Source organism: Capricornis sumatraensis, chromosome 9 (genome assembly GCF_032405125.1).
Source record: "Capricornis sumatraensis isolate serow.1 chromosome 9, serow.2, whole genome shotgun sequence".
NCBI lineage: Eukaryota > Metazoa > Chordata > Mammalia > Artiodactyla > Bovidae > Capricornis > Capricornis sumatraensis.
In genome coordinates, this window is record NC_091077.1 from 95,381,388 (window position 1) to 95,408,004 (window position 26,617).

Consider the following 26,617-nt stretch of genomic DNA (forward strand, 5'->3'; position numbering starts at 1 on the left):
TGGAACAACTGACTTGTTCCAAATGGAGAAACAATATGTCAAGGCTGTATGTAGATTGTCACCTTTCTCATTTAACATATGCAGAGTACATTATGTGAAATGCCAGGCTGAATGAATCGCAAGCTGGAATCAAGATTGCCAGAAGTATCAACCTCAGATATGCAGATGATACCATCCTCTTGATAAGGATGAAAGAGGAGAGTGAAAAAGTTGGCTTGAACCTGAACATTCAAAAAACTAAGATCAGGGCATCTGGTCCCATCACTTCATGGCAAATAGAAGGGGAAAAAGTGGAAACAGTGACAGATTCTATTTTCTTGGGCTCCAAAATCATCGTGGATGGTGACTGCAAACAGTCGATTCATTGGGAAAGACCCTGATGCTGGGAAAGATTGAGGGCAAGAGGGGAAGGGGATGATAGAGGATAAGATGGTTGGATGGCATCACTGACTCAGTGGACATGAGTTTGAGCAAGCTCCAGGAGATAATGAAAGACAGGGAAGCCTGACATGCTACAGCCCATGGGGTCACAAAGATTCAGACACAACTTAGCTACTCAACAACAGCAGCAGTAAGGTATTTTGAGAAAGCAAGTGGGGATTAACAAAGATGGATGGATGCCCACTTTGGACTGTGGTGGTTTGGATGTTACAATGTCAGGGCTGATGCTAGTGAGATGTACCTGAAAGAAAGGCATTTAGGATTTGGATATTTGGGGAAGAGAAGCATCCCAACCAGTTGCACTTTTGTGAAAAAAAAGAAAAATATAAAGGGAGAGATGAGTGAGGTGTGCTCTGAGAAAGGGATGGGCCCGCTGCCTGGAGGAGATGTTCTATGCTGGGAGATGGTTGGGATTGGAGACTGGGGGTCTTTAAAGGCAAGAGAAAGGCTTTCTGTGTGATACAGTGGTTTACAGGCATCATGCCCCCTGCATCTACTTTAGAGGGAGGCTTGAGAGAGATATGTAGGAAGACTCATGTGGCCAAAATGGGTGAGAGAGCTAAATGGCTGTAGTCGGGGAGACCGTTGCCAAATACATGTGAACAAGAAAATCAGTTTCTATTTCTGAAGGATCTGAAAAGCCCTTCATATCTCTCATCATTTCCAGCAGTAAACTTCCAAAATCCTTACTGTAGCAGGTGAACAAATCTAAAGAGGTTTTATTGAATAATGCCAGAACATAAGAAGCCAACCTGGGTAAGTGCAGGAGTAAACATTAATTTTTTATGGCTGCAGTTACTTTTTCTTTATTAATAATTGCTCATTTTAATGGTATTTGATAACCCAGTAAGATTATTTCAGGTGGGCCTGCAGCTTACATAGAACCAAAACATTTGCCCAGTCCCGTAGGATTTTCTCCATACCTGTTAGAACATTCAAGCTGTAGCTAAACCTGCTTGATGTCTGTTGCACCGACTGCTTATTGTCTGTTTATGATGAAACATAAATTCAAAGCTGTGATGGCGACTTATTCATTGTGTATCCTCGGCCCCAGGCTCGTTGCCTTTTAGACAGTTGTTGAGTGGGTAGTTGGAAAATAATTACTTTTTCTCTGCTGTTGCTCTGATTTATACATTAATTTAAGATTATACATAATAACACTCTGTATGTATGTCAAGAGATTTGCCTGGGTCATTTAGGAGGGAGAGCACCGTTATGGCTGCACTTTAGTCTGATATACAGTCCTGCTCCCTTAGAGAGATTTTGGTATTTGAGCACTCCCATGGATGGAGGAGCCTGGTAGGCTGCAGTCCATGGGATCGCTGAGGGTCGGACACGACTGAGCGACTTCACTTTCTCATTTCACCTTCATGCATTGGAGAAGGAAATGGCAACCCACTCCAGTGTTCTTGCCTGGAGAATCCCAGGGACGGGGGAGCCTGGTGGGCTGCCATCTATGGGGTCACACAGAGTCAGGCACGACTGAAGTGACTTAGCAGCACCAGCATGGCTTTAAATCTGGATGTCCCTTGATTGCAGGAGCCACTGGGTCGTAGATCCTGCAGCAGAGGCAGTGGTTTAGAAATCACAGCTCAGAGGGGCCGCCCCACCTCTGGGTGATGCCCGCTTATCCTTCAGTCTCCATGTCAATTGTTGCATCCTCAGCCTCACCTGTCCTAACTGTCTCCTCAGCTAGATGTGGTTACCTTAGGCTGTGTTCTCATTGGACCCTGTGATTTTCCTTTATAGCACTTACCACAAGTAGTTACTAAAGTGACTATTCTCTTTTTAATTTATTTTATCGAAGTATAGTTGATTTACAATGTGTTAATTTCTTCTGTACAACAAGGTTATTCAGTTATACATAGAATAAAAATTAAACACACCACACTTAGCCAGAGTTGAACCAGCCCTTAACAGGGTGGGATTGTTTTCATTTCCAGCCCCCATGAATTGGTTTTCCTCTTTTAGTTTCAAAATATTTAATGCCCTAGAAGTGGGATAAAACTTTAAGGAAGGAATCTATGCTGAAAACAGGTGCAGCCAAGGCTGCAGGTCAGTTCCCATTACAATCTGCTCCATGCTTATTTATAGGCATTCCACGGAGATTTTACTGTTCTTGGTGAGCCTTTGAAGGTCTTCTCCTTTCTAGGATTTAAGGATCCCATCCAGCTATCGCTTAATAAACCAGTAAGACACACTAGAAAACCCAAGGCTATGGAATTGCAAGAATGTTTTAATAAATTTGGATGTTTAGAATAAGTGACTATTCACCCGAAGATCTGCAGTTAAAAAAGCACTTTCGTATGGAGTGTTTGGTCTTGGGTGGTTTTAGATGGCTGAGAGAAATCATCGAAGGAGTGGGATATAGCTAAGTGGAACTTGAGTTTGAATAGAAATCTGTACAACCAATTATACCTGTGGAAGGACAGTCATTAATATATAGATAGTGAAAGTGAAACTGTTAGTTGCTCAGTTGTCTCCGACTCTTTGCAGCCCCATGGACTGTAGCCCACTGGGCCCCTCTGTCCATGGGATTCTCCAAGAAAGAATACTGGAGTGGGTTGCCATTTCCTTTTCCAGGGGCTCTTGCTGACCCAGGGATCAAACCCTCGTCTCCTGCATTGGCAGGCAGATTCTTTACCACTGAGCCACCGGGGAAGCCAAGAGGATATGTTAATTCCCACATATTAAAAAAAATTATCACAGAAGACTAAATATTCACATATTTATTTGCTAGTTTGATGGGGGACAATCTACTTTGGTACGTCCTCCAGTTCTTTATCCTGAAGGGAAGGTAAGAGAGACCGTGCGTGCCTGCCACAGTGGCCAGGTATATGTATGTGTGTGTGTCTGTGTGTGTATGCGTGTGCTTTGGAGTGGGGGTGCCCAATTGTTGCCTAAGGGTGCTCAGGAATAATTAAGTTTATATAACTGTGTTTGAAAAATCAGTATAATAAAGCTTTGGGCTTTAATCTGTCAATTGTGGCAATTTAACTGTAAGCACCACTCTGTTCAACATTAAGTGAGGTCAGTAGGAGAAGTGATCATGTTCATGGGCCATGGGTTACAGTGGGTTCATGCAGTCACCTTGAGAGTGGTGTGGAGCTGGGGACCAGTAGGGATGGTCATATCCTGCCTGGGGACTCAGCCTTGGATGTGGCTCCAGGCCAGCCCTCAGGCCCGGGGCTCCAGGTGCTGTTGGTAGAGAACTGGTTGGTAGAAAGACAGCCAGTTATTTAAGAAGGCAACTGCGCCAGATGGAACCCCTGGACTCTAATACCCATTGGACTCACATGTTAAGGAGGTTTACATGAGCCTGAGTTGGAATTCTCAAAGTTACTAATTGTGTGTTTAATATTAGCCAGTGTAATACAAGTTAAGTACTAGAGTACGTAGTTCTCAGTACCGTGCACGTTGCCCTCCTGGGGTGATTAGATTGCAGGGACTGACACCACACCACTAGGAAAGGGGTTTCTTGAATACTTCAGTTACCATTTATCACCTTTTGCCCTCCAGGGAGGAGTCTGTTTTGCCCTCTACTTCTGATCTGCTAATTCGCTTCAGTTGTGTGTGACCCCATAGACGGCAGCCCACCAGGCTCCTCCATCCCTGGGATTCTCCAGGCAAGAACACTGGAGTGGGTTGCCATTTCCTTCTCCAATGCGTGAAAGTGAAGTCTCTCAGTCATGTCTGACTCTTAGCGACCGCATGGACTGCAGCCTACCAGGCTCCTCTGTCCATGGGATTTTCCAGGCAAGAGTACTGGAGTGGGGTGCCATTGCCTTCTCTGAGTTCTGATCTATGTGAGTCTATTTCCGAGAGCTGTGCCTACTCTTCTGTCTTGTATAATACCTTAGAAATAATGCCCTGGCAATTTTATGAGCACCTAGAATGTGCCAGGCATTTTACCCACATTATCTCAAATACATGCAACCCTGCAAAATAGGTCTTATAGGCTCCATTTTATATATTTAGAAAAGTTAAGACCCAAAGTCACAGAGCTAGTAATGGTGAAAGCTGACATTTGAGCAAAATTCTGTAAGTTTCCAAGTCGATGTTCCTTCTGAAAATAATACAAACAAAAATTACAATGATATTTTGTTGTTGTTGTTCAGCTGCTCAGTTGTGTCTGACTCTTTGCAACCCCATGGACTGCAGCATGCCAGGCCTCCCTGTCCATCACCAACTCCTGGAGCTTACTCAAATTCATGTCCATTGAGTCAATAATGCCATCCAACCATCTCATCCTCTGTCGTCCCCTTCTCCTCCCGCCCTCAATCTTTCCCAGCATTAGGGTCTTTTCCAGTGAGTCAGCTCTTCAAGTCAGGTGGCCAAAGTACTGGAGCTTCATTTTCAGCATCAGTCCTTCCAATGAATATTCAGGACTGATTTCCTTTAGGATGGACTGGTTGGATCTGCTTGCAGTCCAAGGGACTCTCAAGAGTCTTCGCCAACACCACAGTTCAAAAACATCGATTCTTTGGTGCTCAGCTTTCTTTATAGTTCAGCTCTCACATCCATACATGACTACTGGAAAAACCATAGCTTTGACTAGATGGACCTTTGTTGGCAAAGTAATGTCCCTGCTCTTTAATATACTGTCTAGGTTTGTCAGATTTTCTTCCAAGGAGCAAGTGTCTTTTAATTTCATGCCTACAGTCACCATCCACAGTGATTTTGGAGCCCAAGAAAATAGTCTGTCACTGTTTCCATTGTTTCCCCATCTCTATGCCATGAAGTGATGGAACTGGATGCCTTGCTCTTAGTTTTTTGAATGTTGAGTTCTAAGCCACTCTCCACTTTCACTTTTATAAAGAGGCTGTTTGGTTCCTCTTTGCTTTCTGCCATAAGGGTGGTGTCATCTGCATATCTGAGGTTATTGAGCACTTAATTACCAGGCAGCAATAGACTTCAGTTCAATTCAGTCCCTCAGTCGTGTCCGACTCTTTGTGACCCCATGAATTGCAGTACGCCAGGCCCCCCTGTCCATCACCATCTCGCGGAGTTCACTCAAACTCATGTCGATCGAGTCGGTGATGCCATCCAGCCATCTCATTCTCTGTTGTCCCCTTTTCCTCCTGCCCCCAATCCCTCCCAGCATCAGAGTCTTTTCCAATGACTCAACTCTTCACATGAGGTGGCCAAAGTATTGGGGTTTCAGTTTCAGCAGCATTCCTTCCAAAGAATACTCAGGACTGATCTCTTTCAGAATGGACTGGTTGGATCTTCTTGCAGTCCAAGGGACTCTCAAGAGTCTTCTCCAACACCACAGTTCAAAAGCATCAATTCTTCGGCACTCAGCCTTCTTCACAGTCAAACTCTCGCATCCATACATGACTACTGGAAAAGCCATAGTCTTGACTAGACGGACCTTTGTTGGCAAAGTAATGTCTCTGCTTTTGAATATGCTATCTAGGTTGGTCATAACTTTTCTTCTAAGGAGTAAGCGTCTTTTAATTTCATGGTTGCAGTCACCATCTGCAGTGATTTCGGAGCCCCCAAAGATAAAGTCTGACCCTGTTTCCACTGTTTCCCCATCTATTTCCCATGAAGTGATGGGACCAGATGCCATGATCTTCGTTTTCTGAATGTTGAGCTTTAAGCCAACTTTTTCACTCTCCTCTATCACTTTCATCAAGAGGCTTTTTAGGTCCTCTTCACTTTCTGCTATAAGGGTGGTGTCCTCTGCATATCTGAAGTTATTCATATGTCTCCCGGCAATCTTGATTCCAGCTTGTGCTTCCTCCAGCCCCGCGTTTCTCATGATGTACTCTTCATATAAGTTAAATAAGCAGGGTGACAATATACAGCCCTGACGTACTCCTTTTCCTATTTGGACCAGTCTGTTGTTCCATGTCCAGTTCTAACTGTTGCTTCCTGACCTGCATATACGTTTCTCAAGAGGCAGGTCTGGTGGTTTGGTATTCCCATCTCTTGAAGAGTTTTCCACAGTTTTTTGTGATCCACACAGTCAAAGGTTTCGGCGTAGTTAATGAAGCAGAGATAGATGTTTTTCTGGAATTCTCTTGCTTTTTCCATGATCCAGTGGATGTTGGCAGTTTGATCTCTGGTTCCTCTGCCTTTTCTAAAGCAAACTTGAACATCTGGAAATTCACGGTTCATGTATTGCTGAAGCCTTGCTTGGAGAATTTTGAGCATTACTTTACTAGCGTGTGAAATGAGTGCAGTTGTGCGGTAGTTTGAGCATTCTTTGGCATTGCCTTTCTTTGGGATTGGAATGAAAACTGACCTTTTCCAGTCCTGTGGCCACTGCTGAGTTTTCCAAATTTGCTGGCATATTGAGTGCAGCACTTTCACAGCATCATCTTTCAAGATTTGAAAGAGCTCAACTGGAATTCCATCACCTCCACTAGCTTTGTTCGTAGTGATGCTTTCTAAGGCCCCCTTGACTTCATATTCCAGGAGATCTGGCTCTAGATGAGTGATCATACCATTGTGATTATCTTGGTCGTGAAGATCTCTAGGTGAGATAAAACCAAGGTAAACAGTTAAAAGTAAGTATGCTTTAAAGGGACTTCCACCATGACTCATTCAGTAAAGAATCCGCCTGCAATGCAAGAGACCTGGGTTCCAACCCTGGGTCAGGAAGATCCCCTAGAGAAGGGAATGGCAACTTACTCCAGTATTCTTGCCTGGAGAATTCCATTGACAGAGAAACCCGGCAGGCTACACTTCATGAGGTTGCAAAGAGTCAGCCACGATTGCGTGACTAACACTACTACCCTGCTATGGTTAAAAGGAGCTGGAGGACAAAGCCGGTTGTAGGTTAGCTAGAATCAAACTTGCTGTTTCTTTTCTTTCTAGGTGACTACTTCCTCTGCTTCAGCCAGCAAGTCTTCCAGTATGAATCCCACAGAAGCCAAGGTATGGAGAGTCTTCAAGGGTCAACTTGGGTGTATGCCCTTCATTTTGTAAAGCAAAATGAATAGAGACTTTGACAGATAGCTTGTGTGTCCTAGGAGACCTACACTATGGAAGTAAATATTTTCTTAATTAATGAGGGTCTTTGAAAACTCAGCTTTCCTTTCAGTATTTCCTTCAAACACTATCTATATACTTATACATCATTTTAGAATATCTAGAAAAGTGTAGTCAGTGAGAGTTCTTTTGGTTCTAGCCTTGAGTTTTTTTAATTGTAAGATAATTTTTCTAAGTATATATATCAGGGCATAGATAGAAATATAAATTTTTAGTGTCTTACTAAAATGGTTTTATTATCCTAACCATTTAAAACGAAATCCAAGAATGAGAAAGTTTACACTAAATGAACATAGAAAGAAGTGACACAGATTCTGGTTATTTCAGGTGCTTTCTGAAGTTTTTTTTCTGACATTTGAGTCATGTGGGTCACCATCTTATTGACAAACCGTTGTTGAGCTCTTGGGGTGTATTCTGACAATTTCTTGGAATTTCAGAATTAAAAATAAAAGAATGGCCTACGGTGGGATTGCCACATAGGATAATAAGCCTATTTCTAAAGAGTTGGCTGAGCGACCGAAACCCTCTCACCTACTTACTATGACTTGAACTGAGTTTCTTGGGAATGTTCTAGGATGGAAGATTAAAGAGGAAGCATTTTTCAAGATGCTCTCAGCTAATTCTAATGAGTTAATATTCTTCAGTGCCTTTAAGAGCTACCCCAGCTCCATTATTATCAAATTGCCCTTGTTTAAAATTACCAACATATTTTTGCTTTGTGTTTTTCTTGTTACTTTACTGTCCCAAGTAGAATCCTATGCCATAATTTAATACTGGCACCATAATTTAGTACTATTTAGTAATCCTGTGGCATTACTTGAACTGTATTTAAAGGAGATTGCAAATATCTTGAAACACACTGTCAAACTCAAAGCCCTTATCCAGTGTCATTTAGCACTCATTTTTAGTTTTAAATGTAAAGTTATGTTTTTATTTAGTAATTAATTTCTTAATTTTTTCAAAATATGTGTTATCTGATTTGTGATTAACCACCTATTAGGTGTCACTACTTATCTACACCAAAGTGAAGTCTCTCAGTCGTGTCCGACTCTTTTCGAACCCGTGGATTGTAGCCTACCAGGCTTCTCAGTCCATGGGATTTTCCAGGCAAGAGTACTGGAGGGGGTTGTCATTCCCTTCTCCAGGGGATCTTCCTGACGCAGGGATTGAACCCGGGTCTCCTGCAGTGTAGGCAGACGCTTTACCCTCTGAGCCTCCAGGGAAGCCCAAAGCGCTATACCAAGCTTAACCTTAAAATTTATACCAAGCTTAACTTGAGAAATCTGTATGCAGGTCAGGAAGCAACAGTTAGAACTGGACATGGAACAACAGACTGGTTCCAAATAGGAAAAGGATTACGTCAAGGCTGTATATTGTCACCCTGCTTATTTAACTTATATGCAGAGTACATCATGAGAAACGCTGGGCTGGAAGAAACACAAGCTGGAATCAAGATTGCCAGGAGAAATATCACTAACTTCAGATATGCAGATGGCACCACCCTTATGGCAGAAAGTGAAGAGGACCTAAAAAGCCTCTTGATGAAAGTGAAAGAGGAGAGTGAAAAAGTTGGCCTAAAGCTCAACATTCAGAAAACAAAGATCATGGCATCTGGTCCCATCACTTCATGGGAAATAGATGGGGAAACAGTGGAAACAGTGTCAAAATTTTTTTGGGTGGGGCTCCAAAATCACTGCAGATGGTGACTGCAACCATGAAATTAAAAGACGCTTACTCCTTGGAAGAAAAGTTATGACCAACCTAGATAGCATATTCAAAAGCAGAGACATTACTTTGCCGACTAAGGTCCGTCTAGTCAAGGCTATGGTTTTTCCTGTGGTCATGTATGGATGTGAGAGTTGGACTGTGAAGAAAGCTGAGTGCCGAAGAATTGATGCTTTGGAACTGTGGTGTTGGAGAAGACTCTTGAGAGTTCCTTGGACTGCAAGGAGATCCAACCAGTCCATTCTGAAGGAGATCAGCCCTGGGATTTCTTTGGAAGGCATGATACTAAAGCTGAAACTCCAATACTTTGGCTACCTCATGCGAAGAGTTGAGTCATTGGAAAAGACTCTGATGCTGGGAGGGATTGGGGGCAGGAGGAGAAGGGGAGGACCGAGGATGAGATGGCTGGATGGCATCACGGACTTGATGGATGTGAGTCTGAGTGAACTCCGGGAGTTGGTGATGGACAGGGAGGCCTGGCATGCTGCAATTCATGGGGTCGCAAAGAGTCAGACACGACTGAGCGACTGAACTGAACTAATCTTAAAAAGTACCAGAAAATCTGATCTTTAAAATGGTCTTAAGACTATAGAAACAATATTTAGCCCCTGCCCCCCAAAATTCTCATTGAACTTAGAGTCCATGAAAATTAAAGTAAGGAGATAAAAAGGAGAGCCAGAAATATGGAATTTCCTTTTATTTATTATTTTGGTTCACGTTTGACACAACGCCTCATTATAATTCATCCCTGCTGACTCTCAGCTTAAGGGCCGATGCTTATTTCAAGTGTGTCCTGTTTTCCAGAGTAAATGTCAGCAAATGCTTCAGCCTTTGCTGAGCGTGAATCATGAGAGTTCTTGGCACTCCTGCAGACGTGGACTGAGGGAAGCGAGGGAGGAACAAGACTAGGATGCCCAGTGGGTGACTCAGAAGCACTCTTGGCCTTAATTTTCTGTCCTTGGTGGATTTCAGTCACACTGTTCTCATCAATCATCTTATCTTCATGTGCTTCTTTAATTTTTTTTTTAATTTTAATTACTTTTCATTTGTATTTTATATTGTAGTAGGCTTCCCAGGTGACTCAGTGGTAAAAAATCTGCCTGCCAATGCAGGAGCTGTAGGCTTGATCCCTGGGTCAGGAAGATGCCCTGGAGGAGGAAATGGCAACCCACGCCAGTATTCTTGCCTGGATAGTCCCATAAGGAGGGATGATCCCACAGAGGAGCCTGGCGGGCTGCAGTCCATGGGGTCGCAAAGAGTCAGACACGACTGAGCGACCGAGCCCCCACACCCACCGTTGATTGTGTTAGTTTGTGGTGCGCATGCTTTTTCCATTCACTGCAGGATAGTGGGCAGTAGAGTTCCCTGTACTTTACAGAAGATCCCTGTTGGTTATCTATTTTAAATACTAGTGTGTATAATCCCAAACTCCCAGTTTATGCCCCCTCCCTTCCCCTTTAATATCCAAAAGCTTCTTTTCTGTTTCTGTTTTGTAAATAAGTTGTAATCCATTCATCTGTTGAAAGACATACAGGTTGCTTCCATGTGTTGGCTGTTGTAAACAGTGCTTCAGTGAACACCGGAATACACGTATCCTTCTGAACAATGGTTTTCTCTGGACCTGTCCCCAGGAGTGGGATTACTTGATCTTATGGTAGTCCTTTGTTTAGTTTTTGAAGGAACCTCCATACCGTTCTCCATCATGGCTGTGCCAATTTAACATTCCCACCAACAGTATGGGAGGGTTCCCTTTCTCACACCCTCTCTAGCGTTTATTGTTTGTGGACTTTTTGATGGTGGCCATTCTGACTGGTGTTAGGTGATATCTCATTGTAGTTTCCATTTGCATTTCTCTAATAATTAGTGATGTTGCACATCTTTTGATGCTCCTCTTGGCCCATTTGTGTGACTTCTTTAGAGAAATGCCTATTTAGGTCTTCCCATTTTATAACTTTTTTTTTTTTAATACTGAGTTGCATGAGCTGTTTGTAAATTTTGCATATTAATCCCTTGTCAGTCACATCATTAGCAAACATTTTCTCCCTTTCTGTAGGTTGTCTTTTCATTTTGTTTGTGGTTTTCTTTAATGTGAGAAAGCTTTTAATTAAGCCCCATTTGTTTATTTTCATTTTTACTCCCATTATTCTGGGAGATGGCTCCAAAAATATATTGCTGCGATTTGTGTCAAAATGTGTTCTGCCTGTGTTTTCCTCTGAGAGTTTTATACAAGTATCTGGTCTTGTATTTGGGTCTTCAGCCCATTTTGAATTAATTTTGTGTATGATATTACAGAATTTTCTAGCTTAATTCTTTTACATGTAGCTGTCCAATTTTCCTGGTACCACTTTTTGAGGAAACTATCTTTTCTCCATGGTATAGTCTTGCCTCCTTTGTTGAGATTAATTGACCACAGGTACATGAGTTTATTTCCAGAATTTCTATCCTACTCTGTTGATTTGTGTTTCTCTTTTTATATATTTCTGTTTTTATAGTTATTTGATGACTGTAGCTTTGTAGTATAGACTGAAGTCTAGAGGCCCGATTCCTCCAGCTCCATTTTTTTTTCAAGATTGCTTTGGCTGTTTGGGGTCTTTTGTTTCTCCATACAGGTTTTAAAATTTTTTGTTCTAGGTCTGTGAAAAATGCCGTTATTTTGTAGAGATGGCATTGAGTCTGTAGATGGCCTAGGGTAGTATAGTCATTTTGACAATATTGATTCTTGGAATCCAGGAATATGGTGTATCTTCCCATTTGTTTATGTCATCTTCAGTTTCTTTCATCAGTGTCTTAACAGCTTTCGGAGTGCAGGTCTTTTGCCTCGTGAGGTAGGTTTATTCCTAGGTATTTTATTCTTTTTGATGTGATGGTAAATGGGATTATTTGCTCAATTTCTCCTGATCTTTTATTGTTGATGTCTTGAAATGCAACAGTTTTCTCTGTGCTGATTTTGTATCCTGCAACTTTACCAGATTCGTTGCTGAGCTCTAATAGTTTTCTGGAATCATCTTTTGGGTTTTCTACATATAGTATCGTGTCATCTGCAAACAAGGGCATTTTTGGGTCTTCTTTTCCAATTTGTATTCTTTTTATTTCTTTTTCTTCTCCGATTGCCATGTCTTAGACTTCCAAAACTATGTTGAATAAAAGTGGAAAGAGTGGACACCTTTGTAGTGTTCCTCATATTAGAGGAATGGCTCTCAGCCCTTCACTGTTGAGTGTGTTGTTAGCTATAGGTTTGTTATATATGGCCTTTATTATTTTGGGGTGTGTTCTCTCCATGCCCGCTTTGCTGTTTTTCCCTTGATGCTTTCAATATTTTCTCCTTGTCTTTAATTTTTGCCAATTTGATTGCAATATATATTTAGTTTTTTTTGGCTGCTGTTGTTTGATTTTTGTTGCTGGCTGTTCAGTGGTTGTGATTTTAGTGTGTCCATGAGAGCTCATGTCCTCCCACTCCATGTCTTGTCCCCACCTCCCTTCATATACTTCTGATATTTGGCTTATAACATTTATACTAGCTTCCTCTTGGGGATTTTTGCAAATTGTATGAGCATATTTCTCTAAATATTTTGAGCTTTTAGAGAAAAGGTGTTAATGCAAGGTAAAGCCTGTATGAGATCTTTGTCATGTTCGGCACCTTTAAAATGAAAGTCAGTCTAGCTGTGCGCAGTATGTCTGGGTCTCAGTTCTCTCTCTTGTCCCTCACACTTGTCATGCACACTGCTATGGGTAGGGTGAAAGGTCAGATCATTGTTAATCAGGGGAGATCCCTTAGAGATTCTGTAGAGTGGACACTGGAGCCCAATGGCTTGGCTTTTATTCCTGGTTCCATGCTGGCTATGATATTGGAAAACTCCTCCTAACTTGATTTTAAACTTAATTAAACTTAATTTTTATTTTATGTTTGCGCATAGTTGATGGACAGTGTTGTGATAGTTTTAGGTGTACAGCAAAGTGATTCTTCGTGTCGTGAGATGGGGATGATGGTGGTGATGATAATAATGATACTCACCATACCTTTCTTATAGGAATATTGTGAGGACTCAGAGAGTTTAGAACAGTCCCTTGTACTGAGGGGCTATCAATAAACATTAGTTATTATTGTCATCATTATTATGTTCATCAGCCTCACCGCCACCAAAAATAAACTTAAGAGATGTATTAGTGATTACTGATTCAAATGTATATCTCATTAGAAGCTGCTTGATTCTGTGATTATACAGTCTTTCTTGTGATTATACATTCTTAATTGTATTGTAGAGTTCTTCCATGCAAAATATTGCCATAATGCCAGATTACAAATTAGAAACTGTTGATAGACTCAAACCACTACAATACCAGCTGGCTTATTTTCCTTGTTAATCATTTAATAGATTACATTTGCATAAACTAAAAAAAGCAGTGTTGCAAGTATAGAAACTCATTCACAAGGATCGAGTTTGAAAGGAACCAAAATTTTAAATTTTAAAAACATTTCTTTGTTCATGAACTTTGTTTCCTTCCCAAAGCAATGTGTGCTGGCATAAAAGGGCTTGTTACGTGAGGAGCACATGTACCTTCATTACTGAAGCGTAAGACCTGATAAATTAAGAGGAGTTTTAATCACTGTCTTCAGATAAGATAGTAAAATATAGAAGTCTGTGCTGATACCACCGAGCACATAAAGAGGAAGGAAATAGCAGGAAGCATCGGGCTTCATTTTTAATCCCTTCTTTTGAGAAGTTCATAAACTGTTTTGTCAAGTTTTATTCTTGTTTCCATTTCCTCCCTATATGGAGAAGGGATGTGTGCGCTTAAGGAATTGTCTTTTTTGACACAGGTAACTTTTGGTTGGGTGAAATTGTCCAATACTCCACTAAAGAACGTGAATCATAGCCAGCTCTTCAGAAGCATTCCTCAAACTTGAGATTTGATCACTAGATTTTTATTGTGCAACAAAGAATCTATGCGCTCTTTGATCAAACCATTGTAATATTGTGCAGACAGCATTTCAGAAAACTTTTGATAAACCCTTTAGCTCTGTTAATTCGTGTTGCTTACCTGACTGTCAGATAAAATAAAGTCACACTTGGGGCTGTGCTCTTATATTAGGCTATTCCAGGCAGCAAACAGCTGGAAGGACCGCATTCTCCTAACAAGAAAAGACACAAAAAACAGGTGATGTGGTTCATTGTACCAGGGGACACGTATGTTGACTAATCGTCACTGCAGCTGCTTAGCATGAGCTAATAATTTCAGTTCACCATCTTCTGTAACGCTTTGGCCCATCACAGACTTCTAGTAGGCTTAGTTTACCCATCACTCACATTCTGGCCCTAAAAATAAACTTCACTGCTTCCAATGTTCTCAACACTGTCAGCATCCCATTCTTGTACCTCATCAGCTGAAACCTGTGCTGAATATTCCACTCATAAAGAGGTCAGTCATGTTAGTGGCTTTGAGGGGTGAGGGTTTTTATTTTTGTTTATGTGTGAGCTACAGTGTTCATGATAACAAATCTCTACATATCTGTAATACACGCAGAAGTAAGATGCAGATTGCCATCTCAGTCATAAGAGCAGACGTGCTTCAGTATTTATCGAAAGAGTTACAATTCCGGGAATTCCCTGGCAGTCCAGTGGTTAGGACTTTCTGCTTTCCCTGGAGGGGACACAGATTTGACTCCTGGTTGGGGAACCGGGATCCCACAAGCCATGTGGCATGACCACATAAATAGCAGTTACAGTTCCAAGAGAAGCATAATAATCTTACCTCACAACACTTACATTTATAAATACATAAAACTTATCTTTTAGCTCCCTTAGTTGAAGAAAATATATGATAAACTTTATAAACTCTGTTTATTTTTCCTTCCCTTCTTTTTCTTTCTTTTGCATTTAGGCTGTAAAAACAGAACCTGAGAAGAAGCCACAATCATCTAAGGTAAATGATTTAAGTCAACTAATGAATTATTGGAATTCTTTGAAATAATAATGAATAGCCAATTTTCTACATTGGTTGCTGAATGGTAAAAAAGAAAATTGTGAGCTAACTAATTTTGGATTACCCTTTTGAATATCATTGTATAGAGTGGATATAAAATAATTATAATGTTAACTATATATATATAGTTAAGATGAATAATATTTTATAAATGAAAACAGTTTACTTCAGAAAGCATTTTGTTCAAATCTAGGTCTTCGTTCTAGCTGAAGTAATTAAAAAACAGGAGCAAAGGACAAGAGACCAAGGGTGATGAGTATCTGATTAATGATGAGACATGGAGAATAAAGGTGTCTATTGAACCCAGCACCTAGATAACTTGAAGATGACAGCCTCTCCCCAGAGGCCCTGAGTTTACCGTGGTGGTCTCACCTCCGTTGGTGGACTAGTTATCAGTTGTTTAGGATACAGCTCTCACTTGCCCTTGGGAACAGCTTCCCTTTCTTTCCTGATGCATGGCTGTCTAGACTGAAAGCCGATTCCCGTCTGTGTGGAGACGGACCCCGGAATGTCTGCAGGTGGGGCAAGCGTCTCTCTTCCGTAAGGGGCTGTGCGTTACTTCTGTCAAGCACACTTGAGCAGTTACTCAGATACGATCGCAAGGTTTCCTGTCGGAAAGCACAAACGCGGTTTGGGCTGGAGGACTTTAAGTGCAGGCAGGGGTGGGGGTCCAGGGTCATCTGGGTAAAAGATGAAGCTTACGTGATTCTGTGTAAGACCTCTTGGTGGCCCCTGTAGACGTATAATTCAGCAGCTGGTGGAAGTTGTCTTCTATTCCAAATTTAAATGTTTTTGGTTGCCCAGCCTCGGGAGAATTGGGTTTCTGGTGATACCTGTCTTCTCTACTTGTAACACAGAAAAGATCGTGTAAATCATTTAACTGAAAAAAATAGTGTTCATGTCCTATGAAAGGAGGTTTTTTAAAAAATTAATTTAATTTCTAGAGTAGGATCCCCCTATAAACAAACTCAGTGTTCAGAGTGATCTTTTTGATGTTTCTGTGGATGGACTTGCAGTTACCAAATGATCTACATGAATTGTGGTAAACAGCCTATAATTTAGATACATACCTATGTGAAAAGTCATTCCAGATGAAACACTACATTTTCCATTATTTTTTAAATAATTATCATTTTCAGACTGTTGGTAGGATTATTATCAACCAGACATCAACAGCCACTTCTCTCACTGGGCCTTTCCCAAGAGAGGCAGAATGGTCTAATTGGGATCTTTGTTTCTGAGCTTATTTGCAAAATACAAAAACAATGGCCTAGAATGTAATTGCAATTTTATCTTTTGAAATTGACAGCCATCTGTGGTTCATGAGAAAAAAACCCAAGAAGTAAAGCCAAAGGAACACACAGAGGTAAATGATCATTATTAGGACTTGATATCATAAGATGAAGCTTTTTTTTTTTCCTTATTTTTATGAAGGATAAAATTTTGAACTCTCATCTTTCAACACTTAAGTCCTACCTAGAATGGCAGTTATTTGTTTTTCTGTTAAAATGGCACCTCTGTGTGGCATCAGCAGGCATTGCAATTTGCTTGTGTGATTCTTGCTGAATTTGGGAGAGAAGGAATGCCATTGTTTCAAATTTTGTACCCAAAGTGAAATTTGTCACACGTATATCATACTAATTTAAATTCTCACAATTGACTACATAAAACACAACTGTTATAAATTGCTTTCTACTCCTCAGAGAAAGGTAGCAATATGTGACATATTGTTAACCCTGTGGGGTGTGTGTGTGTGTTTTCAGCCAAAAAGCCTACCCAAGCACCCCTCAGATACAAGAAGCAAGCATGCTCCTAAGGAAAAAGCTGTTTCCAAATCAAGCGAGCAGCCACCATCAGAGAAATCAACAAAACCAAAGGTAAATAAAGCAGACAGATAGATGAAAGAAAGAAAGTGAAGTCTCGCAATCGTGTCCAACTCTTTGAGACCCCATGGTTCTCCGAGGAACCTAGCAAGTTCCTCTGTCCATGGAATTTTCCAGGCAAGAGTGCAGGAGTGGGTTGCCATTTCCTTCTCCAGGGGATCCCGACCCAGGGATTGAACCCAGGTCTCCTGCATTGTAGGCAGATGCTTTACCAGGTGGATAGATGGGGAAACACTAATGTCAGCTAGGGGATAAGATACAGATCGTCTGCCTACATTGATGTGTGCAGGTGACTCTTCGGAGCTATGCCAAATGTATCTGGTATAGTCAAGATTTGATGTTATCACTTTCCTGGTGTTGCAAATAGCCTTGAGGGGACCTGGGACTATGTAAGGCCTGAAGAGGGCATCAGATGGGTCTGGGGGATGTTCCATCACACCCTGCCACTGCCCAGCAGTGCCCAGTTGTGACCTTGAGGGAGCAGGCTCTGGTATCTTACAGAGAGGAAGCTGGGAGTTGAGGCTGCCCCCTGCACCCCTCTCCTCATGGTGGTTTAGTTGCCAAGTTGTGTCTGATGCTTGCAACCCCATAGACTGTAGCCCACCAGGTTCCTCTGTCGGGATTCTCCAGGCCAGAATACTGGAGTGGGTCACCATTTCCTTCTCTAGGGGATCTTCCCGACCCAGGGATCGAACCCGGGTCTCCCGCATTGCGGGCAGATGATTTACCGACTGAGCTATGAGGGAAGCCCTCTCCTTATGGGCTGTGGGAATTCAGATGCCCTGCGTGATCTGCTCCTTACCTGGAGGTCTTAGAATTTTGTGGCTCTTACTGGAGACATCAACTTACAGAGCCAAAAAAATTAGAAAAATATTCTGTATTTCCAGAAGTAACAGTAGTCATATATAAGAAGAATAAGCATCTGTGAGAAGAACTTTTTCGTTATGAGCTCTTGGAAGACCATATATCTCGTACCCAACAATATACCTTGTATCAGGATTGCTGTGTGGCCCACCAGCTGCAGCCACTTGTGTGTTCTATTTGGCTTACCCTAATCAAAATGAATTTCAATTAGCTGCCAACAGTCACAGTCAGAATACTTCACATAAAATGCCAATGTCTAGCTTCTCTTGAAGAACTGGAATCGCTGGCAGCAGTGGGCCCCCATGGCAACACTTGACTGGCATCCCTGCAGCTCGGTGTGAGCCTCCCCGGCCCACTTCACCTGTGTGTTTTACCCACGTGGCCTCTGTAAGCTCTGGAGTCCAGCTCTGTGTCCCCCACATTGCATCATGTCCAGCAGAAGCTACTGACCATTTCTCTACAAGATGTCCACGAGGGGAAATGGGCTCCCTGGTAACATTTGAAATGTATGATCTTGAAAATGGTCATTCAAAGTTAACTTAGTTCTGTCGATCTTTTAGACCAAGTCACAGGACGAGATTTCCGGTGGTGGAAAGAGCGCTGTTCCTGCTGTTGCCGCTGCAGCATCTGCTGAACCAGCTGACAAGGTGAGCACACGTGAAGGATACGGCGTGTGCATGGGCCTTGACGCTTGTCAGGTCTGTTTATGAGAAACATATGCTCAGCGAAGACCCGCTCTCCCTGGGTTGGCCTCTGTTTAACCATTCAGCGTTCCAGCGCTGTCATACCCAAATAACCCGTCATTCGGTAAAACTGAACACGTCCTGTGTGACATTTGATGAAGAGGAGCGTGCGTCTAAAGAATAAAGAAGAGAGCAAAACACCAAAAATGAATTTAAACTCCTGTATTGAATACAGTTACCGAGCACCTGCCATGTGTAAGGCCTCATGTCAATACCAAGAAAATTAAAATGCAGCTGGACTCAGACCCTGCCAGCAGGATTTATAGGTTTGGAATGAAGCACATAAAACTGCCGTTAGCATTTGAATTAGCATTACTCTCAACATTTCATATGAACACTACCCTCTTGAAGCAAGTAAATCATGTGTGGTCACGGCACCTACATTAATTGATAGGGGAGATTTTCGAGGGAGTCTCACAAGCCCTCTCAGGAGTATATGTGCCCTGCTAGCAAATTATGGGCAGCTTCCCTGGATCCTTTGAAGGAACTAGCCCAAGAGTGTAAGACAAGAAATGCTCTGCTGTTTCTGCTTAGAGCAATACAGAGTTAGCAGTTGGTTAGTAATCAGTTTGGAAGTCATCTTGTCCCAGAATTGCTAGTACTTATTTCTCTTAAAGCCACAGGTAACTAATTGCAGCAACAATAAGATGGAAATGAAAGCAAAAAGAAAAAAAAGTAGCATGTTTATTTTCCTGCTTCTCAAAATGGGAACTGTTATCCCCCTGCAGACTAGATGGTAAGGAAAGTCATAGGATAAAAGTATGGCCCATCTCGCTGAAACATCCGTTTTTCTTAGATTTTGAAAAGGAAAAGGCACGCTTATTTTTCTCCAAACTAACGCAGATACCAGGTGGCATGATGGCAAAATTTAAATGAACTTTAAATGGAAATACTCGAATTTTAAACTGTTTTGTTTTTCCCAGCAGACCCCCTGTATGTACCTTGAGACTCTCGCTCCCGACCCCAGGGTATACCTCACTCTTGTGTTGATGAGAGATACCTAGATGCTACAGATGGAAAAGTGGATAGATTGAAGGCGGAGGATTGGATCTCTTGGAATAGATTTAAAATGCACTCAAAATTTGAAAATGTATGCCACACATTATGTAGCCAGGGTTATCTGTAAAATCAAACAGTAAAGTTAGGCAAGGTTTGTATGGGATTCTGCTTGCCTTGGCTTGTGCTGGGGCTTGGGGCAAATAATTTCACTTTTCTTTGCCTCTAATTTGTCTCCCAGAAGATGAGGTTGATGAGACCTGCGTTTTCTTTTTCAGTCCACACCGTGTGTGAAGTACTGTGGACTGCGGGCTGGCTCTGCAGGACACTGGGCTGCAGGCTGGCCTCTCTTTTTTAGGATGTACCCTGCTCAGTCATGTCCAGCTGTTTGTGGCCCCATGGACTGTAGCCCACCAGGCTCCTCTGTCCGCGGGGATTCTCCAGGCAAGAACACTGGAGCAGGTTGCCATTTCCTCCTCCAGGGCTTCTTCCCAACCCGGGAATTGAGCCCGAGTCTCTTGTAGCTCCTGTGTTGGCAGGCGGGTTCTTTACCACTGAGCCACCTGGGTATCCCTGGCTCCTGTAGTGTGCTTGGGGCTGCATTCAAACAGATTGAAACAGGCCCCCACAGGGAGCTGTTTGTGGAGACAGGGATTCTGTCTGATTTGGAGAACCCAGGAAGACTTTGAGTGAATACGGTCTGAGTAAGTCATGAAAGGAAAACTGGGATTGCAGCCTTGCAAACATAACAAGAAAGAAAAATAGAAGTGTGATCTGAGTACAAAGGGCATTCCAGTGTGGGTGAGGCACTGGAGACATGAGTAGGAGAGTAAGACAGGTCGAGGCACTGCTGAGGAACACGCTGAGATGCATTAATCCCCATGGCAGTGTTACAGCTGGCAGCAGGTAAACACTGGGGATCAGAGAACAGATGGAGCGATACGATGGGATTAAAACCAGGCTGCAGGAGGATTAAGGGACCGCAATGGCTGTGATGAGACAGCATAGAGATTGGAAAGAGGGAGGCTGGTCAGGGGCTGTTCCGGGGAGTCCGAAGTCAGCCTGAATTAGAGCTAGGCTAGAATCAGTGAGCAGGGAGCAAGGCAGGAGGTGTTGCAGAGGTGCAGGCTTCAGGCTTTAGCAAACGATGGGCAGCAGTAAAATCTCAGATGACCTGGGGCCTCAGCGTCTGAATGGTCTAGGTTGGCAACCCTAAGGTGAGACAAGAGAGCTGGGTACCGAGCCAGGTACTGTTAGGTTTGTGCCAGTGCAGAGTCAGCACCCGTGAGGCGAGCATCTTCTTAAGCAGTGAGCCCGGCCCTGGTTACCACTGACGGGTGGACAGAGGTCAGAAGGAGGGGAATTGGTGGAGGCGGAAAACGGATGCCTGCCTTTGGACAGGCTGAACTGACGTTTCTGAGATGTCCCAAGAGACAGGCAATTCGAACATCACTTTGGAGCCCAGGTGACGATGGAGAAGGAGAAGCGGGCTGCAGGGAGAGAATGACACTGAGTGAACACCTGCGCGAGGCTGTGGATGAATCGGGGAACTGAATTCAGTTGCCAGGACTTCGGTTCACCCTGGTGCCTGCACAGTATCTTTAATACAGCAATCACAGCACCTGCTTATGCAGCACTTCGGAAGAGCTTAGCATGTGCCCAACCACCGGCTTTCGCACTGTGATCGATTAATTAATTGAACCCTCACAACCCCCTGAAGTAGGTGCAGTGACTGCCCTGGTTCTCACACACGGGGATACAGAGGTTCAGAAGGAGACATGACCTGCCAGCAGCCTCTTGCAGCCAGTGTGTGTGGGGGCTGATGTGCAAACCCAGAGCGTCTGAGCCTGTACACTCCGCCTCCAAGCTCTACTGCGCAGATTGCAGAGACCTTCAAATAAGACAGTTTCCCACAGTCTTCAACCCAACAACCTCGCCATTTAGTTTCTGCCTGGCCCCAGAAGCATCTGGCCCCTGACCCTAGAGAATGATTGCCTGGGCCGAGCAGCACAGCAGAAACACGCAGAGTGTGCGGGGCGAGGGGCAAAGCAGAAGATTTGCCAGAGGGGGCAGAGAACAGAGGCCACAGGTGCCAGCATGGAACCAGGATGGTGCTGTGAGATGAGAGTCAGGAGACGGGTGCTTGGCAGAGGAACGGAGGGAAGATTATGTCTGGGTAAAGGCATGGAAATCGCAGGTTAGAAAGTTGTTGGCAATTACTAACGGAGCAGCTGAAGCGGTGCTGGGAAGGGCATTCGTTTCACGGAAAGGAAGGAAAGAGTGTGCGATGATTTGACAAAACGAGGGGTGTGGAGGTCTTGACGTGTGGGTACAAAGACCGAGAAAACAGCACCTAGAAGCAGCGGCTGCCTTGTGATAAGAAAGAATTCCTGAGCGTTGCAAAGACTAGCTGTGGGTCCTGGGAGAGGCAGCCAAGAGCAATGAAGAGATGGTAGACCTGGATTCAGATCCTCGTGCTGTCCTTTACTGAGTGACCTGAGAAGTGGCTCAGCCTCTCTGAGCCTTGTTTCTTGCATCACTAAATGAGATTAATATCATTGTTATTATTACTTCTGCTGTTCTAGAAAGTATTATATAACACATGTAGTGTCTGGCACAGAGCAGATGTCCAGTGTATGATCAATATTATTTATGTTATAGTGTACTCACTTTCAAGTATGTAATATTATTAAACTTGATGAAAGTATATGAGGAGTTTTTATCTCTTTCTCAACCCCACCAGAATAAAGAAAGTAAATTGTTAACATCGGCCGTACCAGTTGAATCCAAGCCAAGTAAACCTTCTGCAAAGGTATGAAGACAGCAGGGCATTTTTGCATAGGTATTTATTCACAGTCTCTGTGTTTATCATGATCCCATTTCTCGAGGGCAAGCAATATGAGGTGAGGGTAACTTAAAGGACCTTTTTAATGAATTGTTGTTGGAAGCTAATGTAACTGGGTTGGAAGTGTGACTTTTTTCGTGTATGTTTGTAACATTTTATATTGTAACCCTCTGTTCTGAAAACTCCAGTAACATATCGAGGAGTTTACATTCCAGTTTCCCTCCTGCAAATGTACTTTCTTTAAACACAGGTTTAAAGAAATCTAAAGAATGCCAGGCACTTCTTTATTCTGAAATTTCCAGTTGAATCACCCCAAAGCTAACAGACCCCAGATTCTATTACACAGTCTGGTGAGTTCCTGAAGTTATAGTAGATATATGGTAGTTGCAAAAAAAAAAAAGAATAAGCGATCATTTTTAAGCTGAATTAAATAGTAAAGGGTCTTTCTTCAACTTGTTATTTTTCCCTTTAAAAGCAACTTAGTCTTCACAATGAATCATTTAAAAAAAATAGCAAGTTGTTTTATTTATTTGGCCACACTGTGAGACATGTGGAACTTCCCTCACCAGGAGTGGAACCCTTGCCTTGCAATGTCCCCTGCAGTGGAAGTGCAGGGTCTTAACCACTGGACTACAGAGGAAGTCCCACAATGTATGATTCTTAACCTCAGAAATCGGATGGAGTCACTGTTTCTTTTACCATTTTAAGCCCATCTCGACAGAATAAACTGTCACTTCATATAAATTTAACATCCCTTTCAGGAAATTTCTATTTGTAAACATCCTCAGACAAGCAAGTGAACAGAAAACCACAGATGAAAAAAAGAGCACAGGGCAATCCATTTTCAGGATACATTTTATTTGGAAGAGGTGGAAACAACTGATAAAAAATACCAAGCATTTCCCCTCTTTCATGCAGCAACATGATCATCAGTCTTTGTATTTTGTCTTCTTCTCTCTCTTGGCTGTTGGTACAGTGGTCTGGCAGCCGTAATGAATCATGTGCTTGCTCTCCCAGTTAATGCCTTTAGACTTACTGAAATTGTGATTCTTACTTGAATGTGGATTTCTACCTTGCCAACCTAGAGTCTGTACGCTGGGACTTCAATAAGTTCTATTACAGGCCAGATTTTAACCATTTTGATAGCTGAAGAACTTTTGGTGTTTGGCATTTTTCTACGTAGAATTTCTTTTGGTAGTTAAAATGTCAAAGGGAAGGAGGTGTAGCAGGTAGCATTTACATATCTGCTCCGTTTTCCAGTCAGACATGGATACTGCTCTGGATGACTTAATAGACACTTTAGGAGAACCTGAAGAGACGAAAGAAGATACCACAACATATACTGGACCGGAAGTTTCGGTACGTGATCTTGATGTCTCTAAAGATTCATGCCTAGTGAGTAAGAGGCCTAGAAGGTCATGGCCCTGATGCACACAAGGATGCGCCGTGCTCTGCCACTTGAAGAGGAACAGGATGTTGTTGGTGTCAGTGAGAGCAAATGAACATGAGTTTGTGGTTGGAAACTGTCCCAGGGAGCTATGCAAGTTGTGTTGATCAGCAAACACTGATTGCTTGTTTCTTCTGAGACTATAGCTGGGATGTGCTCTGTTGAGTCACAAAGACTTGTTTTCTGTCCTCGAGGTTTACGTCCTCATGGTTTCCAGATATTTCCATCCTGTGACTTGAACTTATTCTGATTTCTAGATGTTTTCTGCCCTCAGTTCATTTCTATTCCTGATTCACAAAAAGCAATTATACATTCTTTGGTATTAAGAAAGACATTCCATAGATTGGAAGAAAATATTGCAACAGACACAACAAAGGACTTGTTTCTAGAGTTTATGAAGAATTTTTGAGAGAGAGGAAAAAAACAATCCAGTATAAAACTAGGAGAAAATTTGACCAGTAGACACATGAAAGTCTCTCTAGTAATTAGGAAAATGACACTGAAACACAGAGGGATAGCCCTTCACACTTAACTGATTGGCAGAAGTGTACAAGTCTGACATGTGACAGAGGCTGTGGATATCACATGAATATAAGCATTCCCTCTAACCAGCAGTTCCACGTCAAGACAGATTCCCTGGAGGGGGCCTTGCCCAGTGTGTAAGGAGTTACAAGAATAGGTGAAACATTTGGAAATAATTTCATTCAACAGGAAACAAAATGATGACAAGTGGAATGCCTTATGGTGGTTAAAATGGTTTGTTCATGTATCAATCTGGCTTCATTACAAAAGCATAATTTTGAATAAAAAATAGTACATTGCAGAATGACAGTAGAATTTGATCTGATACCATTTATGTAACACTTGAAAATAGGCAAAGTAATGGTGTATATTGTTTATGGATACCTACATGTGGAATAATTGTTTTGAAATATACTCAGCTTTATACTGATGGATGTGATAAAGTTTGGGGTGGTGGCTATCTCTGGAAAACAAGGAAGAAAAATTGGATTGCAGAGTGCTAAAACAGAGACATCACTCTGGCTTTTTTTCATTACACAAGAAATAACTAGGTCTATTGAGTTATATAGAAATTCACTGTTATCAACTGCTCTTTTGTAGGTATAGAAATATTAGATAATACAAATTATTTAAAAATAAAATGTATTTTATATAGGAATCAAATTTAATATATTGGTTTGACTATTTTATAGCATTATTTATGGGTTAAGCCAAATAATATGGCAGGTATCTGTAGAAACATAAAATTTCACAGTTGCACAAAGTGCTGGCTTCTTAATGATTTGTATTTAATCTCAATGGTTCCATAAGTTAATAATGCAGTAGTACTTTGATTTAAGAGTTTTGTATACAACATTCTCAGCTAAAATCCCTACATGTACTTTTTTTTTTCTCTAGGATCCAATGAGTTCTACCTACATAGAGGAACTGGGTAAAAGAGAAGTCACACTTCCTCCAAAATACAGGGAACTTTTGAATGTAAGTTAAACAGTGACATATTTACACCTTATTGTTTTCTCTTTAGGAGAAGGCAATGGCACCCCACTCCAGTGCTCTTGCCTGGAAAATCCCATGGACGGAGGAGCCTGGTGGGCTGCAGTCCATGGAGTTACTGAGGGTCGGACACGACTGAGCGACTTCACTTTCACTTTTCACTTTCATGCATTGGAGAAGGAAATGGCAACCCATTCCAGTGTTCTTGCCTGGAGAATCCCAGGGATGGGGGAGCCTGGTGGGCTGCCGTCTTATCGGGTGGCACAGAGTTGGACACGATTGAAGCGACTTAGCAGCAGCAGCAGTTTTCTCTTTGGAATTATAATTTTTATAACTAATATATCCAGTTATTTTAACTTAGATAAAATAAGGGGCTTGTGAAACTATCATTACTCTGAAGCTCACCGCGTTAGATTGATGGGGCTGCCATGTCAGAGTGTTACAGATTGGATGGCTTAAACAACAGAAACTTACTGTCTCACGGTTCTGGGGGCTCGAAGACTGGAGTCAAGATGTGGGCAGAGTTGGTTCTGCTTCAGGGCCCTCTGCTTGGTCTCCACATGTAGATCCCTCCATGTGGAATACTACATCTTCTTTCCACGTGTACATATCTGCATGTCGTGTTTTCTCTATGTGGATCTCTGGGTCACTTCCCCCTTTTATAGGAACACTGGTCATATTGAAATAAGACCCATCTTAATGTTGTCATTTCACCTTAATTACCTCGGTAATTAAATTAAATACCACTTCATGGGAAATAGATGGGGAAACAGTGGAAACAGTGGCTGACTTTATTTTTCTGGGCTCCAAAATCACTGCAGATGATGATTGCCACCATGAAATTAAAAGACACTTACTCCTTGGAAGGAAAGTTGTGACCAACCTAGATAGCATATTAAAAAGCAGAGACATTACTTTGCCAACAAAGGTCCGTCTAGTTAAGGCTATGGTTTTTCCAGTAGTCATGTATGGATGTGAAATTTGGACTATAAAGAAAGCTGAGTGCCGAAGAATTGATGCTTTTGAACTGTGGTGTTGGAGAAGACTCTTGAGAGTCCCTTAGACTACAAGGAGATCCAACCATTCCATCCTAAAGGAGATCAGTCCTGGGTGTTCATTGGAAGGACTGATGCTGAAGCTGAAACTCCAATACTTTGGCCACCTCATGCGAAGA

The 26,617-nt window shown here is 42.2% G+C and overlaps 1 protein-coding gene across 9 annotated transcripts in view; it reads left to right on the forward strand.

Moving 5' to 3' along the window:
- CAST (calpastatin) overlaps positions 1-26,617 on the forward strand; it is a 133,015-nt gene that overhangs the window by 68,251 nt on the left and 38,147 nt on the right. For 3 of the 9 annotated variants that reach the window (XM_068979384.1, XM_068979385.1, XM_068979391.1), the window contains 9 exons: positions 7,270-7,329; positions 14,260-14,325; positions 15,049-15,090; positions 16,460-16,516; positions 16,914-17,027; positions 18,458-18,544; positions 22,380-22,448; positions 23,742-23,840; positions 25,348-25,428. In XM_068979384.1, coding sequence (XP_068835485.1) covers positions 7,270-7,329; positions 14,260-14,325; positions 15,049-15,090; positions 16,460-16,516; positions 16,914-17,027; positions 18,458-18,544; positions 22,380-22,448; positions 23,742-23,840; positions 25,348-25,428 — 675 coding nt within the window. The remainder of the gene's footprint in view (positions 1-7,269; positions 7,330-14,259; positions 14,326-15,048; positions 15,091-16,459; positions 16,517-16,913; positions 17,028-18,457; positions 18,545-22,379; positions 22,449-23,741; positions 23,841-25,347; positions 25,429-26,617) is intronic. The other 6 variants (XM_068979387.1, XM_068979388.1, XM_068979392.1 and 3 more) reach the window with 3 other exon arrangements.